Raw genomic sequence first — 15,271 nt, 5'->3', positions numbered from 1 at the left:
AAACACATTTTATTTGCAAGATATGCACATTTTAGGATGGAATGACACGCATGAGACTTTTATGACCTTTTGAGCAATTAGCAACGATTAAAGGCCGCCTGGCGGAATACATGGTGGTCGTCTACAACCACTGGTTTCATGTGTTCTTCTTTTGTCCCGCAGACTTTCATTTTCACAGACACAGAAGACGAGCACCCGAAGATTAAAGGTTTGTTACACAACTCAATCCAAAAGTGACTACCGTAGTCAGCATTTTTTTTACGACGGAACACAATCTCGGGGACACTTTAAAGTAGTCTGTGTGCAGCTTGTATAGCAGTACGGATTGAAAAGTAGTCAACACACAAGTATTATTGTGTGAATATACCTATTATATCATATGAATATACATTATCAGTACAGATCATTGCGTTTAGTGGTGGCAGCGCGCACGAGTGCTGCCAACATTGGGGAACTGCGGTTCAATTTTGTGAGAGATGAATTCCAACATGTTGTGTGACATTTGTAACGTCTAAATATACTTTTAAATATGACAAGTATTTTATTTATGAATGTGATGGAAACACCTGTGTGACGTGGAAGGAAACAGGGAAGGAAGGAAGGACGCAATGAAGGAAGGCGGAAAGAAATCGAAGAAGGACGAAAGGAAGGAAGGACTAAGAAAGGGAGCAAGGAAGGAACAACTTTTAACAAATGAAGGGAGAAGAAAGGAAACAAGAAACAAAGAGAGAAAGCAAGGAAGACAGGAAGGAAGCAAAGCAAAAGGGAAGGAAGCAGGGAAGGAAGGCAGAAAGGAAACAAGGAAATTTAAAAGCAAGGAAGGCAAGCTAGAAAGGGAGGAAGGAAAGAAGAAAGGAAGCAAAGAAGAAGGAAGGAAGCAAGGAAGAAAACAGAAGGCACCAAGGAAGGGATGAAAGAAGGAAGGAATGAAGCAGGAAGGAAGCAAGGAAGAAAGCAAGGACGGTTGAAAGGCAGCAAATAAGAAGCTAGTAAGCATGGAAGGAAGGAAGAAGGACAGAAGGAAAGAAAAAGGACAGGAGCAAAGAAGAAGGAAGGGCGCAAGGAAGAAAGGAAGCAAAGAAGTAAGGACGGAAGGAAGCAAGGAAGGACGAGAGGAAGCAAGGAAGGACGGAAGGAAGGAAGCAAGGAAGGAAGAAGGAAGAAAGGAATTTGAAAAGGAGCAAGGAAGGAACAAATGAAGGAAGAAGGAAGGAAACAAGAAACAAAGAAAGGAAGACAGGAAGGAAGCAAAGCAAAAGGGAAGGAAGCAGGGAAGGAAGGCAGAAAGGAAACAAGGAAAATTAAAAGCAAGGAAGGGAAGCTAGAAAGGGAGAAAGGAAAGAAGAAAGGAAGCAAAGAAGAAGGAAGGAAGCAAGGAAAAAAAACAGAAGGCACCAAGGAAGGGATGAAAGAAGGAAGGAATGAAGCAGGAAGGAAGCAAGGAAGAAAGCAAGGACGGTTGAAAGGAAGCAAATAAGAAGCTAGTAAGCATGGAAGGAAGGAAGAAGGACAGAAGGAAGGAAAAAGGACAGGAGCAAAGGAGAAGGAAGGGCGCACGGAAGAAAGGAAGCAAAGAAGTAAGGACGGAAAGAAGCAAGGAAGGACGAGAGGAAGCAAGGAAGGAAGGAAGCAAGCAAGGAAGGAAGAAGGAAGAAAGGAAAATGAAAATGAGTAAGGAAGGAACAATTGAAGGAAGAAGGAAGGAAACAAGAAACAAAGAAAGGAAGCAAAGCAAAAGGGAAGGAAGCAGGGAAGGAAGGCAGAAAGGAAACAAGGAAAATTAAAAGCAAGGAAGGGAAGCTAGAAAGGGAGAAAGGAAAGAAGAAAGGAAGCAAAGAAGAAGGAAGGAAGCAAGGAAAAAAAACAGAAGGCACCAAGGAAGGGATGAAAGAAGGAAGAAATGAAGCAGGAAGGAAGCAAGGAAGAAAGCAAGGACGGTTGAAAGGAAGCAAATAAGAAGCTAGTAAGCATGGAAGGAAGGAAGAAGGACAGAAGGAAGGAAAAAGGACAGGAGCAAAGAAGAAGGAAGGGCGCAAGGAAGAAAGAAAGCAAAGAAGTAAGGACGTAAGGAAGCAAGGAAGGACGGACGAGAGGAAGCAAGGAAGGAAGGAAGCAAGGAAGGAAGAAGGAAGAAAGGAATATGAAAAGGAGCAAGGAAGGAACAAATGAAGGAAGAAGGAAGGAAACAAGAAACAAAGAAAGGAAGCAAGGAAGACAGGAAGGAAGCAAAGCAAAAGGGAAGGAAGCAGAGAAGGAAGGCAGAAAGGAAACAAGGAAAATTTAAAAGCAAGGAAGGGAAGCCAGAAAGGGAGAAAGGAAAGAAGAAACAAAGCAAAGAAGAAGGAAGGAAGCAAGGAAAAAAACAGAAGGCACCAAGGAAGGGATGAAAGAAGGAAGGAATGAAGCAGGAAGGAAGCAAGGAAGAAAGCAAGGACGGTTGAAAGGAAGCAAATAAGAAGCTAGTAAGCATGGAAGGAAGGAAGAAGGACAGAAGGAAGGAAAAAGGACAGGAGCAAAGAAGAAGGAAGGGCACAAGGAAGAAAGAAAGCAAAGAAGTAAGGACGGAAGGAAGCAAGGAAGGATGAGAGGAAGCAAGGAAGGAAGGAAGGAAACAAGCAAGGAAGGAAGAAGGAAGAAAGGAATTTGAAAAGGAGCAAAGAAGGAACAAATGAAGGAAGAAGGAAGGAAACAAGAAACAAAGAAAGGAAGCAAGGAAGACAGGAACAAAGCAAAGCAAAAGGGAAGGAAGCAGGGAAGGAAGGCAGAAAGGAAACAAGGAAAATTAAAAGCAAGGAAGGCAAGCTAGAAAGGGAGAAAGGAAAGAAGAAATGAAGCAAAGAAGAAGGAAGGAAGCAAGGAAAAAAACAGAAGGCACCAAGGAAGGGATGAAATAAGGAAGGAATGAAGTAAGAAAGCAAGGACGGTTGAAAGGAAGCAAATAAGAAGGTAGTAAGAATGGAAGGAAGGAAGAAGGACGGAAGGAAGGAAAAAGGACAGGAGCAAATAAGAAGGAAGGGCGCAAGGAGCTCCGCCGCTTCCAGTCTGTGGAACGCTCTCCCTGACCACCTGAGGGCACCACAGACTGTGAATGCTTTCATAAAAAGGCTTAAAAACCCTTCTTTTTAAAAAAGCCTTTTTGTTGATATATGCGTGCTAGTTCTACTTTTTATTTGTATTTATTTTTATTATTTTTGAATACACTGTAGCACTTTGAGGTTGTTTGCTCAATGTAAAGTGCTTTTTTACAACTAAAATGTATTATTAGTAGTTGCATCAGTCTGACAGTTGCGTGACAAACAAGATGTGACGTGTGTGTGACAGATTTCCACATGGTGCTGACCGGCTGCCAGTCGGACCACAGCCAGCAGGCCCTGGCGTGCAAGATGGCGGCCGAGTACGACGCCTTTATGGCGTCCGACAAGAGGTGAAGACGGCGAGGGGAGAAGCTCGAAAGGTCACGAGTGTTCCAAAATAACGGAAAAAAGGAAATGTGACCACCAGGTGGTTCTGTCACGTGGACGACGACAACTACGTCAACGCCGAGGCTCTCCTCGCCGCGCTCGCCGCCTTCCCTCGTCGGGGTGACGTTTACGTGGGCAAGCCGAGCCTGGACAAGCCCATCACCGCGCACGAACTCTCGGAGGGCAACACCACGGTAATTACTAGAAAAACACATTTCGGTAGAAATGGAAAGTTCAAGTTAGCATACATAATTTTTTTATTACAAATATAATTGAAAAAAATTAAGAATTGTATAAAGAGGTATACATTTCCTTATTAAGTCTTACATCATTAATGAGAGAAAATGCTAAATAAGAAAAAAAAAATCCTACAAAATAATAAAATAGCATGTTATTATTCTGATATATATATATTTTTTTTTTATTATAATTATAATACAAAATATATGAAACTATATTTTTATTTTCCTTATTAAGTCTTACGTCATTACAATATTAATGGGAAAAAATGCTATATAAAGTACAACAAAAATCCTACAAAATAGGAAAACGATATATTACAAATTGTAAAAAAAATATTGTATAATGACGTATACATTTCCTTATTAAGTCTTACACTAATTATGGGGAAAAAATGCTAAATAAGTACAAAAAAATCATACTAAATAGTAAAATATCATGGTAATATATTATTATATATATTTTATTTAAAATATAATTGAATTTTTTTAAATAATTGTATAAAGAGGTATACGTTTCCTTATTAAGTCATACATTATTAATGGGAGAAAATGCTGAATAAGAAAAAAAAATCCTACAAAATAATAAAACGTCTTATGTTAATATATATTTTTTTTTACAAATATAATTGGAAAAGAATATTGTGTAAAGACGTATACATGACCTTATTAAGTCTTACACTAATTATGGGAAAAAAATGCTAAATAAGTACAAAAAATACTAAAGATATAAATATCATGGTATTATATTATTATATATTTTTTATTACAAATATAATTGAGAAAAAAATTGTGTAAAGAGGTATGCATTTCCTTATTAAGTCTTACATTATTTATGGGAGAAAATGCTAAATAAGAAAAAAAAATCCTACAAAATAGTAAAATAGCATGTTAAAAAGTTAAAGTTAAAGTACCAATGATTGTCACACACACACTAGGTGTGGCGAAATTATTCTCTGCATTTGACCCATCACCCTTGATCACCCCCTGGGAGGTGAGGGGAGCAGTGGGCAGCAGCGGTGGCCGCGCCCGGGAATCATTTTTGGTGATTTAACCCCCAATTCCAACCCTTGATACTGAGTGCCAAGCAGGGAGGTAATGGGTCCCATTTTTATAGTCTTTGGTATGACTCGGCCGGGGTTTGAACCCACAACCTACCGATCTCAGGGCGGACACTCTAACCACTAGGCCACTGAGTAGGTCATTATTCTGATGTATATATATTTTTATTATAATTATAATTTAAAATAAATTAAACTATAATTGAATTTCCTTATTATGTCTTACGTCATTACAATATTAATGGAAAAAAAAAACCCCATATAAAGTACAACAAAAATTCTACAAAATAGTAAAACGTCTTATATATTTTTATATTTTTTATTACAAATTGGAAAAAAATATTGTATAAAGACGTATACATTTCCTTATTAGTCTTACACTAATAATGGGGAAAAAAAGAAAAAGAAATACAAAAAAATCATAAACCAGAGTAAAATATCATGGTATTATATTATTATATATTTTTTATTACAATTATAATTGAAAAAAATTTATAATTGTGTAAAGAGGTATACATTTCCTTATTAAGTCTTACTTAATAATTTATTATTCTGATGTATATATATTTTTTATTATAATTATAATTAAAAAAAATATAAAACTATATTTTCCATCCATCCATCCATCCATTTTCTACCGCTTATTCCCTTTGGGGTCGCGGGTTTCATTTTCCTTAATTTTTCTTACGTCATTACAATATTAATGGAAAAAAAAAAGCTATATAAGGTACAACAAAAATCCTACAAAATAGTAAAACGTCTTATGTTAATATATTTTCTTTTTACAAATATAATTGGAAAAAAAATATTGTATAAAGACGTATACATTTCCTTATTAAGTCTTACATTATTAATGGGAGAAAATGCTAAATAAGAAAAAAGAAATCCTACAAAATAGTAAAACGTCTTATATATATATATATTTTTTTTTTTTATTACAAATTGGAAAAAAATATTGTATACAGACATATACATTTCCTTATTAAGTCTTACACTAATAATGGGGGAAAAATGCTAAATAAGTACAAAAAATCATACTAAAGAGTAAAATATCATGGTAATATATTATTATTTATTTTTTATTACAAATATAATTGAAAAAAGTTAATAATTGTATAAAGAGATATACATTTCTTTATTAAGTCTTACATTATTTATGGGAGAAAATGCTAAATAAGAAAAAAAAATCCTACAAAATAATAAAACGTCTTATGTTAATATATTTTTTTAGTAAAATAGCATGTTATTATTCTGATGTATATATATTTTTTATTATAATTATAATTTAAAAAGATATAAAACTATATTTTCATTTTCCTTATTAAGTCTTACGTCATTACAATATTAATGGAAAAAAATGCTATATAATGTACAACAAAAATCCTACAAAATAGTAAAACGTCTTATACATTTTTATATATTTTTTATTACAAATTGGAAAAAAATATTGTATACAGTCGTATACATTTCCTTATTAAGTCTTACACTAATAATGGGGAAAAAATGCTAAATAAGTACAAAAAAATCATACTAAAGAGTAAAATATTTTTGAAAAATCCTACAAAGTAGTAAAATAGCATGTTATTATTCTGATGTATATATATTTTGTATTATAATTATAATTAAAAAAAATACAAAACTATATTTTCATTTTCCTTATTAAGTCTTACACTAATAATGGGGAAAACATGCTAAATAAGTACAAAAAAGATCATACTAAAGAGTAAAATATCATGGTATTATATTATATATTTTTAATTATAAATATTATTGAAAAAGAGGTATACATTTCCTTATTAAGTCTTACATTATTAATGGGAGAAAATGCTAAATAAGAAAAATAAATCCTACAAAATTGTAAGATAGCATGTTATTATTCTAAAGTATATATATTTTTATTAAAATTCTAATAAAAAGATATGTAAAACTTTATTTTCATTTCCTTAACTTTTTAAAGTGTTTTTGCAAAACGAACCTCAGTAAGGTTTATATTGTAAGTAAGTAATGTTCTTATTCTGCATGTTTTCAATTAATGATGTAATACTTAATAAGGAAATGAAAATATAGTTTTATACTTTTTTTAATTATAATTATAATAAAAATATATATACATCAGAATATAATTGGAAAAAAATATTGTATAAAGACGTATACATTTCCTTATTAAGTCTTACACTAATAATGGGGAAAAAGTGCTAAATAAGTAAAAAAAAAAAAATCTAATATAATTGAAAAAAATTAATAATTGTATAAAGAGGTATACATTTCCTTAAGTCTTACATTATTAATGGGAGAAAATGCTAAATAAGAAAAAAAAATCCTACAAAATAGTAAAATAGCATGTTATTATTCTGACGTGTATGTATATCCATCCATTTTCTACTGCTTGTCCTTTTTATTATAATTATAATTAAAAAAATATATATTTTCATTTCTTTATTAAGTCTTACGTCATAAAATGCAGAATAAGAACATTACTTACTGACAATATAAACCTTACTAAGGTTCATATTACAAAAATACGTTAAAAAGTTTACATAGGCATATCTGCAAAGTTAGCCAAAAATGGTAGCATGCTAACATTAGTCTTACAAAAATAGCTACAAAAAAATGTGCCCATTCATTTCGAATTGGAAAAAATGTAGAATTCCTGGAAATGTGGAAATTTACAGCATTCACGCAATTATATATAATGATACGTAGCTCTGTGTGTGTGTGTGTGTGTGTGTGTGTGTGTGTGTGTGTGTGTGTGTGTGTGTGTGTGTGTGTGTGTGTGTGTGTGTGTGTGTGTGTGTGTGCAGAGGGAAGTGAAGTTCTGGTTCGCCACAGGAGGAGCAGGGTTCTGTTTGAGCAGACAACTGGCCCAGAAGATGTCTCCATGGGCTCGGTAGTCACACCTTCTTGGACTCATTTGAACATGCTAGACTTAGGTTTTTGTTTACGTGTGTGTGTGTGTGTGTGTGTGTGTGTGTGTGTGTGTGTGTGTGTGTACTAGAGGCTCTCGCTTCCAAGAGACGTCAGCAAAGATCCGCCTCCCCGACGACTGCACGGTGGGCTTCATCGTAGAGGACCGGCTGGGAGTCTCCATGGTCCACTCGCCCTTGTTCCACTCTCACCTGGAGAACTTGCTGCTCATCAAACACGCCGACATTCCTCACCAGGTGCCACACTAGAACTCTCGCAATTAACCATCCGAACGATATTTCTTACCTGACTTCCTGCTTACGACGTTTTACGTAGGTGACGCTGAGTTACGGAATGTTTGAGAACAAGTTGAACAGCGTGGAGTTGAAGGGAAGATTCTCCAAAGAGGAAGATCCATCCAGGTCGGTCATTTGGTCCAATCACTAATGCATGAAACAACGCCTAGGGTTAGCGTTAGGGTTAGGGTTGGGGTTAGGGTTGGGGTTAGGGTTAGGGTTAGGGAGTTAGGGGGTCAGGGGTTTAGGGTTGGGGTTGGGATTACTGTTAGGGTTAGGGTTAAGATTAGGGTTTGGGTTAGGGTTAGGCATAAAGAAAAAGAGTTGGTTAGGGCTAGGGTTGGGGTTGGGGTTAGGGTTGGAGTTAGGGTTAGGGGGTTAGGGTTGAGGTTGGGGTTAGGGTTGGAGTTAGGCTTAGGGGGTTAAGGTTGGGGTTGGGGTTGGGATTACTGTTAGGGTTAGGGTTAAGATTAGGGCTTGGGTTAGGGTTAAGCATAAAGACAAAAGAGTTGGTTAGGGCTAGGGTTGGGGTTGGGGTTAGCATTAGGTTAGGGTTAGGGTTAGGGTTGGGGTTAGGGTTAAGGGTAGGATTAGGGTTATTGTTAGGCATAAAGACAAAGAGTTGATTAGGGTTAGGGCTAGGGTTGGGGTTAGGGTTAGGGTTTGGTTTAGAGTTGGGGTTAGGGTTAGTGTTAGTTAGGATTAGTTAGTTAAATCCGTGATTATTAGGTTAAGAAGTACAAAAGTAGCTAAAATGCTAGCATAGTACTGTTAACGTGTCGATGTTAGGGCTAGGGTTAGGGTTAGCATTAGCGTTAGGGTTAGGGTTAGGGTTAGGGGGTTAGGGTTAGGGTTAGGGTTAGGGATCAAGAAAAAGAGTTGGTTAGGGTTAGGGCTAGAGTTGGGGTTGGGGTTAGGGTTAGCATTAGGGTTAGGGTTGGGGTTAGGGTTAGGGTTGGGGTTGGGATTACTGTTAGGGTTAGGGTTAGGGTTGGGGTTGGGATTACTGTTAGGGTTAGGGTTAAGATTAGCGTTAGGGTTTGGGTTAGGCACAAAGAAAAAGGGTTGGTTAGGGTTAGGGCTAGGGTTGGGGTTGGGGTTAGGGTTAGGATTATGATTAGGGTTAGGGTTAGGCATAAAGAAAAAGAGTTGGTTAGGGTTAGGGCTAGGGTTGGGGATGGGGTTAAGGTTAGGCATAAAGAAAGAAAGTTGGTTAGGGTTAGAGCTAGGGTTGGGGTTGGGGTTAGGGTTAGGGTTAGGGTTGGGGTTTGGGTTGGGATTACTGTTAGGGTTAGGATTGAGATTAGGGTTAGGTTTTGGGTTAGGGTTGGGGTTGGGATTACTGTTAGGGTTAGGGTTAAAATTAGCATTAGGGTTTGGGTTAGGGTTAGGCATAAAGAAAAATAGTTGGTTAGGGTTAGGGCTAGGGTTAGGGTTAGGGTTAGGGTTGGGGTTGGGATTACTGTTAGGGATAGGGTTGGGGTTGGGATTACTGTTAGGGTTAGGGTTAAGATTAACGTTAGGGTTTGGGTTAGGGTTAGGCACAAAGAAAAAGAGTTGGTTAGGGTTAGGGTTAGGGCTAGGGTTGGGGTTGGGGTTAGGGTTAGGATTATGATTAGGGTTAGGGTTAGGCATAAAGAAAAAGAGTTGGTTAGGGTTAGGGCTAGGGTTGGGGATGGGGTTAGGGTTAGGCATAAAGAAAGAGAGTTGGTTAGGGTTAGGGCTAGGGTTAGGGTTGGGGTTGGGATTACTGTTAGGGTTAGGGTTAGGGTTGGGGTTGGGATTACTGTTAGGGTTAGGGTTAAGATTAGCGTTAGGGTTTGGGTTAGGCACAAAGAAAAAGAGTTGGTTAGGGTTAGGGCTAGGGTTGGGGTTGGGGTTAGGGTTAGGATTATGATTAGGGTTAGGGTTAGGCATAAAGAAAAAGAGTTGGTTAGGGTTAGGGCTAGGATTGGGGATGGGGTTAAGGTTAGGCATAAAGAAAGAAAGTTGGTTAGGGTTAGAGCTAGGGTTGGGGTTGGGGTTAGGGTTAGGGTTAGGGTTGGGGTTAGCATTAGGTTAGGGTTAGGGTTAGGGTTGGGGTTAGGGTTAAGGGTAGGATTAGGGTTATTGTTAGGCATAAAGACAAAGAGTTGATTAGGGTTAGGGCTAGGGTTGGGGTTAGGGTTAGGGTTTGGTTTAGAGTTGGGGTTAGGGTTAGTGTTAGTTAGGATTAGTTAGTTAAATCCGTGATTATTAGGTTAAGAAGTACAAAAGTAGCTAAAATGCTAGCATAGTACTGTTAACGTGTCGATGTTAGGGCTAGGGTTAGGGTTAGCATTAGCGTTAGGGTTAGGGTTAGGGTTAGGGGGTTAGGGTTAGGGTTAGGGTTAGGGATCAAGAAAAAGAGTTGGTTAGGGTTAGGGCTAGAGTTGGGGTTGGGGTTAGGGTTAGCATTAGGGTTAGGGTTGGGGTTAGGGTTAGGGTTGGGGTTGGGATTACTGTTAGGGTTAGGGTTAGGGTTGGGGTTGGGATTACTGTTAGGGTTAGGGTTAAGATTAGCGTTAGGGTTTGGGTTAGGCACAAAGAAAAAGGGTTGGTTAGGGTTAGGGCTAGGGTTGGGGTTGGGGTTAGGGTTAGGATTATGATTAGGGTTAGGGTTAGGCATAAAGAAAAAGAGTTGGTTAGGGTTAGGGCTAGGGTTGGGGATGGGGTTAAGGTTAGGCATAAAGAAAGAAAGTTGGTTAGGGTTAGAGCTAGGGTTGGGGTTGGGGTTAGGGTTAGGGTTAGGGTTGGGGTTTGGGTTGGGATTACTGTTAGGGTTAGGATTGAGATTAGGGTTAGGTTTTGGGTTAGGGTTGGGGTTGGGATTACTGTTAGGGTTAGGGTTAAAATTAGCATTAGGGTTTGGGTTAGGGTTAGGCATAAAGAAAAATAGTTGGTTAGGGTTAGGGCTAGGGTTAGGGTTAGGGTTAGGGTTGCGGTTGGGATTACTGTTAGGGATAGGGTTGGGGTTGGGATTACTGTTAGGGTTAGGGTTAAGATTAACGTTAGGGTTTGGGTTAGGGTTAGGCACAAAGAAAAAGAGTTGGTTAGGGTTAGGGTTAGGGCTAGGGTTGGGGTTGGGGTTAGGGTTAGGATTATGATTAGGGTTAGGGTTAGGCATAAAGAAAAAGAGTTGGTTAGGGTTAGGGCTAGGGTTGGGGATGGGGTTAGGGTTAGGCATAAAGAAAGAGAGTTGGTTAGGGTTAGGGCTAGGGTTAGGGTTGGGGTTGGGATTACTGTTAGGGTTAGGGTTAGGGTTGGGGTTGGGATTACTGTTAGGGTTAGGGTTAAGATTAGCGTTAGGGTTTGGGTTAGGCACAAAGAAAAAGAGTTGGTTAGGGTTAGGGCTAGGGTTGGGGTTGGGGTTAGGGTTAGGATTATGATTAGGGTTAGGGTTAGGCATAAAGAAAAAGAGTTGGTTAGGGTTAGGGCTAGGATTGGGGATGGGGTTAAGGTTAGGCATAAAGAAAGAAAGTTGGTTAGGGTTAGAGCTAGGGTTGGGGTTGGGGTTAGGGTTAGGGTTAGGGTTGGGGTTTGGGTTGGGATTACTGTTAGGGTTAGGATTGAGATTAGGGTTAGGTTTTGGGTTAGGGTTGGGGTTGGGATTACTGTTAGGGTTAGGGTTAAAATTAGCATTAGGGTTTGGGTTAGGGTTAGGCATAAAGAAAAATAGTTGGTTAGGGTTAGGGCTAGGGTTAGGGTTAGGGTTAGGGTTGGGGTTGGGATTACTGTTAGGGATAGGGTTGGGGTTGGGATTACTGTTAGGGTTAGGGTTAAGATTAACGTTAGGGTTTGGGTTAGGGTTAGGCACAAAGAAAAAGAGTTGGTTAGGGTTAGGGTTAGGGCTAGGGTTGGGGTTGGGGTTAGGGTTAGGATTATGATTAGGGTTAGGGTTAGGCATAAAGAAAAATAGTTGGTTAGGGTTAGGGCTAGGGTTGGGGATGGGGTTAGGGTTAGGCATAAAGAAAGAGAGTTGGTTAGGGTTAGGGCTAGGGTTAGGGTTGGGGTTGGGATTACTGTTAGGGTTAGGGTTAGGGTTGGGGTTGGGATTACTGTTAGGGTTAGGGTTAAGATTAGCGTTAGGGTTTGGGTTAGGCACAAAGAAAAAGAGTTGGTTAGGGTTAGGGCTAGGGTTGGGGTTGGGGTTAGGGTTAGGATTATGATTAGGGTTAGGGTTAGGCATAAAGAAAAAGAGTTGGTTAGGGTTAGGGCTAGGGTTGGGGATGGGGTTAAGGTTAGGCATAAAGAAAGAAAGTTGGTTAGGGTTAGAGCTAGGGTTGGGGTTGGGGTTAGGGTTAGGGTTAGGGTTGGGGTTTGGGTTGGGATTACTGTTAGGGTTAGGATTGAGATTAGGGTTAGGTTTTGGGTTAGGGTTGGGGTTGGGATTACTGTTAGGGTTAGGGTTAAGATTAGCATTAGGGTTTGGGTTAGGGTTAGGCATAAAGAAAAATAGTTGGTTAGGGTTAGGGCTAGGGTTAGGGTTAGGGTTAGGGTTAGGGTTGGGGTTGGGATTACTGTTAGGGATAGGGTTGGGGTTGGGATTACTGTTAGGGTTAGGGTTAAGATTAACGTTAGGGTTTGGGTTAGGGTTAGGCACAAAGAAAAAGAGTTGGTTAGGGTTAGGGTTAGGGCTAGGGTTGGGGTTGGGGTTAGGGTTAGGATTATGATTAGGGTCAGGGTTAGGCATAAAGAAAAAGAGTTGGTTAGGGTTAGGGCTAGGGTTGGGGATGGGGTTAGGGTTAGGCATAAAGAAAGAGAGTTGGTTAGGGTTAGGGCTAGGGTTGGGGTTAGCGTTAGGGTTGGGGTTGGGGTTAGGATTACGGTTATGATTAGGATTAGGGTTAGGCATAAAAAAATAGTTGGTTAGGGTTAGGGCTAGGGTTGGGGGTGGGGTTAGGATTAGGTTTAAGCATAAAGAAACAGAGTTGGTTGGGGTTAGGGCTAGGGTTGGGGTTGGGGTTGGGGTTAGGGTTAATGTTAGGGTTAGGGGTAGTTAGGGTTTGTTAGTTAAATCTGTCATTATTAAGTTAAGAAGTACAAAAGTAGCTAAAATGCTAGAATAGTAATGTTAACATGTCAATGTTAGCATGTAAACAGCTAGCATACAAAATCCGTGATTATTAGGTTATAAAGTACAACATTAGCTAAAATGCTAATTTTAATGCTAATAAAACATTAGCATCGTAATGTTCGTATGTCAATGTTGGCATGTCAAAATGTGAAGAGCTGGCATACTTTGAAAATGGCGCCTCGAAGTAGCTAAATTCATGACTATTAGGTTATGAAGTACAACATTTACAAAAATGCTAGCGTCAAACGTTAGCATAATAACGACTGCATGTCAATGTCAGGATGGAAACTTGTGAACGGCTAGCATGCTTTCAAGATGGTGCCAAGCAATGAAATCCAAGATTATTGGGTTAAAAAGTGCGAAATTGGCAAAAATGGCAGCATAAAACATTAGCGAGCTGATGTTAGCATGCTCACATTAACGCAGAACATTTCTAAGATGGCGCCATGTAACGAAATCCACGATTTTAAGGCGAAACAAACATACTTACATACTTAACATAAAATGCTAATGTTAGCATGCTAAAGTATGTACAATATGTACCGTTAAAATACGTTGCTGCAATTAATAATATTATAATAATAATATTAATAATAATTAATTAATAATAATATAATATATATATATATATATATATATATATATATATATATATATATATATATATATATATATATATAATAACAATAATATATTATAATAATAATAATGTGTGTAATAATAATAATATATAATATAATAATTAATAATAATATTAATAATATGCAATTAATAATAAAATACGTTGCTGCAATTGTCTCTGAATTTTTAACAAACTAAAAACCTTAGCGTTAGCAACGCCGTTACTTTTGCGAGTAGCAAGTAATGTAATTATTACTTTTAAGGTCCGTCAACAAGTTCAATCCAGGAAATATCTTTTTACTAGTAAAAGCAACAAGCAGTATCGCACTAAAATGAACTTGATATCAAACCGGAAGTGGCACCATCACACTGTGACACAGCAGACAACACACGCACACGTACTCCATGGTAATATTGAACAACAAATCCATGATTAACGTGACAAACCTGCCATCCAAACAATACCCCGTTTGTTGACAAGAAGATATGACAGACATGGAAGCACACTAAAATCTCTTTATTACGCAGAGGTGACGCAATCCGGTGAACAGATGCCAGTGCTAACTGCTAATGCTAACAGACAGAGCTCCTCGATGACGTCACACGTCACCTAGCAACAGACCCCGCCTTTTAAAAACCTGTGCACACTGTAGAAAACTTCTTCCAACTGCAAATGGCAGATATTTTGAAGCTCGCTGTGTTTTTGGTCTGCAGGTTCAAGACTTTGCACTGCCTGCTGCACCCGCTGACCAGCTGGTGTCCTTAAAGAAACAAACGCCGGACAGGAAGTAGAAGTCACGGGACAGGAAGGACGGTTTGGTTGGCGACGTCGGTCGGGATTGACTACAAAGTGGGTATTAAAATTGTACATATATATACAACTTTTTTCCCACTTTTGTTAAGGATTTAGTAATATTTGGTACAAAAAGCAACATAAAGTTAGTAAATAAAAAACCTAAATAAATGACCACTTTTATTGAAAACATTTGGAAGATACATGGACGGTATCCTTGGTATCGCAAGAGTCGATATTTTGATCCTTAAAAAGATCAAAACTATAATAGATTGAGTTCAATTATGATAAATAAGTAGATTAAAACTACGATGATGATTTAAACTATGATAAATAGATTTAAACTATGATGACTAAATTATTACTAAGCTAAAAAAAAAAGGATTACATCTATAATAAATATTATTACTAAAATAAATAAATAGATTAAAAATATGATAAATAGATTAAAACTATGATTAATAAATAAAAACTAGGATAAATAAATAGATTAAAACTAGGATAAATAAATACAAACTATAATAAATAAGTTAAAACTATGATACATAAATAACAACTACGATAAATAAATAGATTTATACTATGATAAATAATTTGAAACTATGATTAATAGATTAAAACTATGATAAATCAATAAAAACTATAATAATCAAATTAAAACTATGATACTTAAGTAAAAACTATGATAAATAAATAGATTGAAAATTATGATAAATAAATTCAAATTAATATAAATAAATATGATGAATGAATAAAAACTATCATAAATAGATAGAAACTATGATACAAAAATAGATGTAA

General features: G+C 37.5%; 1 protein-coding gene across 1 annotated transcript in view; it reads left to right on the top strand.

Annotated features, from left to right (window-relative positions):
* Positions 1–14,641, top strand: part of mfng (MFNG O-fucosylpeptide 3-beta-N-acetylglucosaminyltransferase) — a 17,948-nt gene extending 3,307 nt beyond the window's left edge. Inside the window, exons 2-8 of the mRNA XM_061984248.2 lie at positions 163–208; positions 3,322–3,424; positions 3,502–3,655; positions 7,563–7,648; positions 7,757–7,922; positions 8,002–8,087; positions 14,392–14,641. Coding sequence (XP_061840232.1) covers positions 163–208; positions 3,322–3,424; positions 3,502–3,655; positions 7,563–7,648; positions 7,757–7,922; positions 8,002–8,087; positions 14,392–14,443 — 693 coding nt within the window. The 3' untranslated portion in view covers positions 14,444–14,641. The remainder of the gene's footprint in view (positions 1–162; positions 209–3,321; positions 3,425–3,501; positions 3,656–7,562; positions 7,649–7,756; positions 7,923–8,001; positions 8,088–14,391) is intronic.
* Positions 14,642–15,271: the final 630 nt, after the last annotated feature.

The sequence above is a fragment of the Nerophis lumbriciformis genome, linkage group LG25 (assembly GCF_033978685.3).
Source record: "Nerophis lumbriciformis linkage group LG25, RoL_Nlum_v2.1, whole genome shotgun sequence".
NCBI lineage: Eukaryota > Metazoa > Chordata > Actinopteri > Syngnathiformes > Syngnathidae > Nerophis > Nerophis lumbriciformis.
This window is presented reverse-complemented; position numbering and strand designations above follow the sequence as displayed.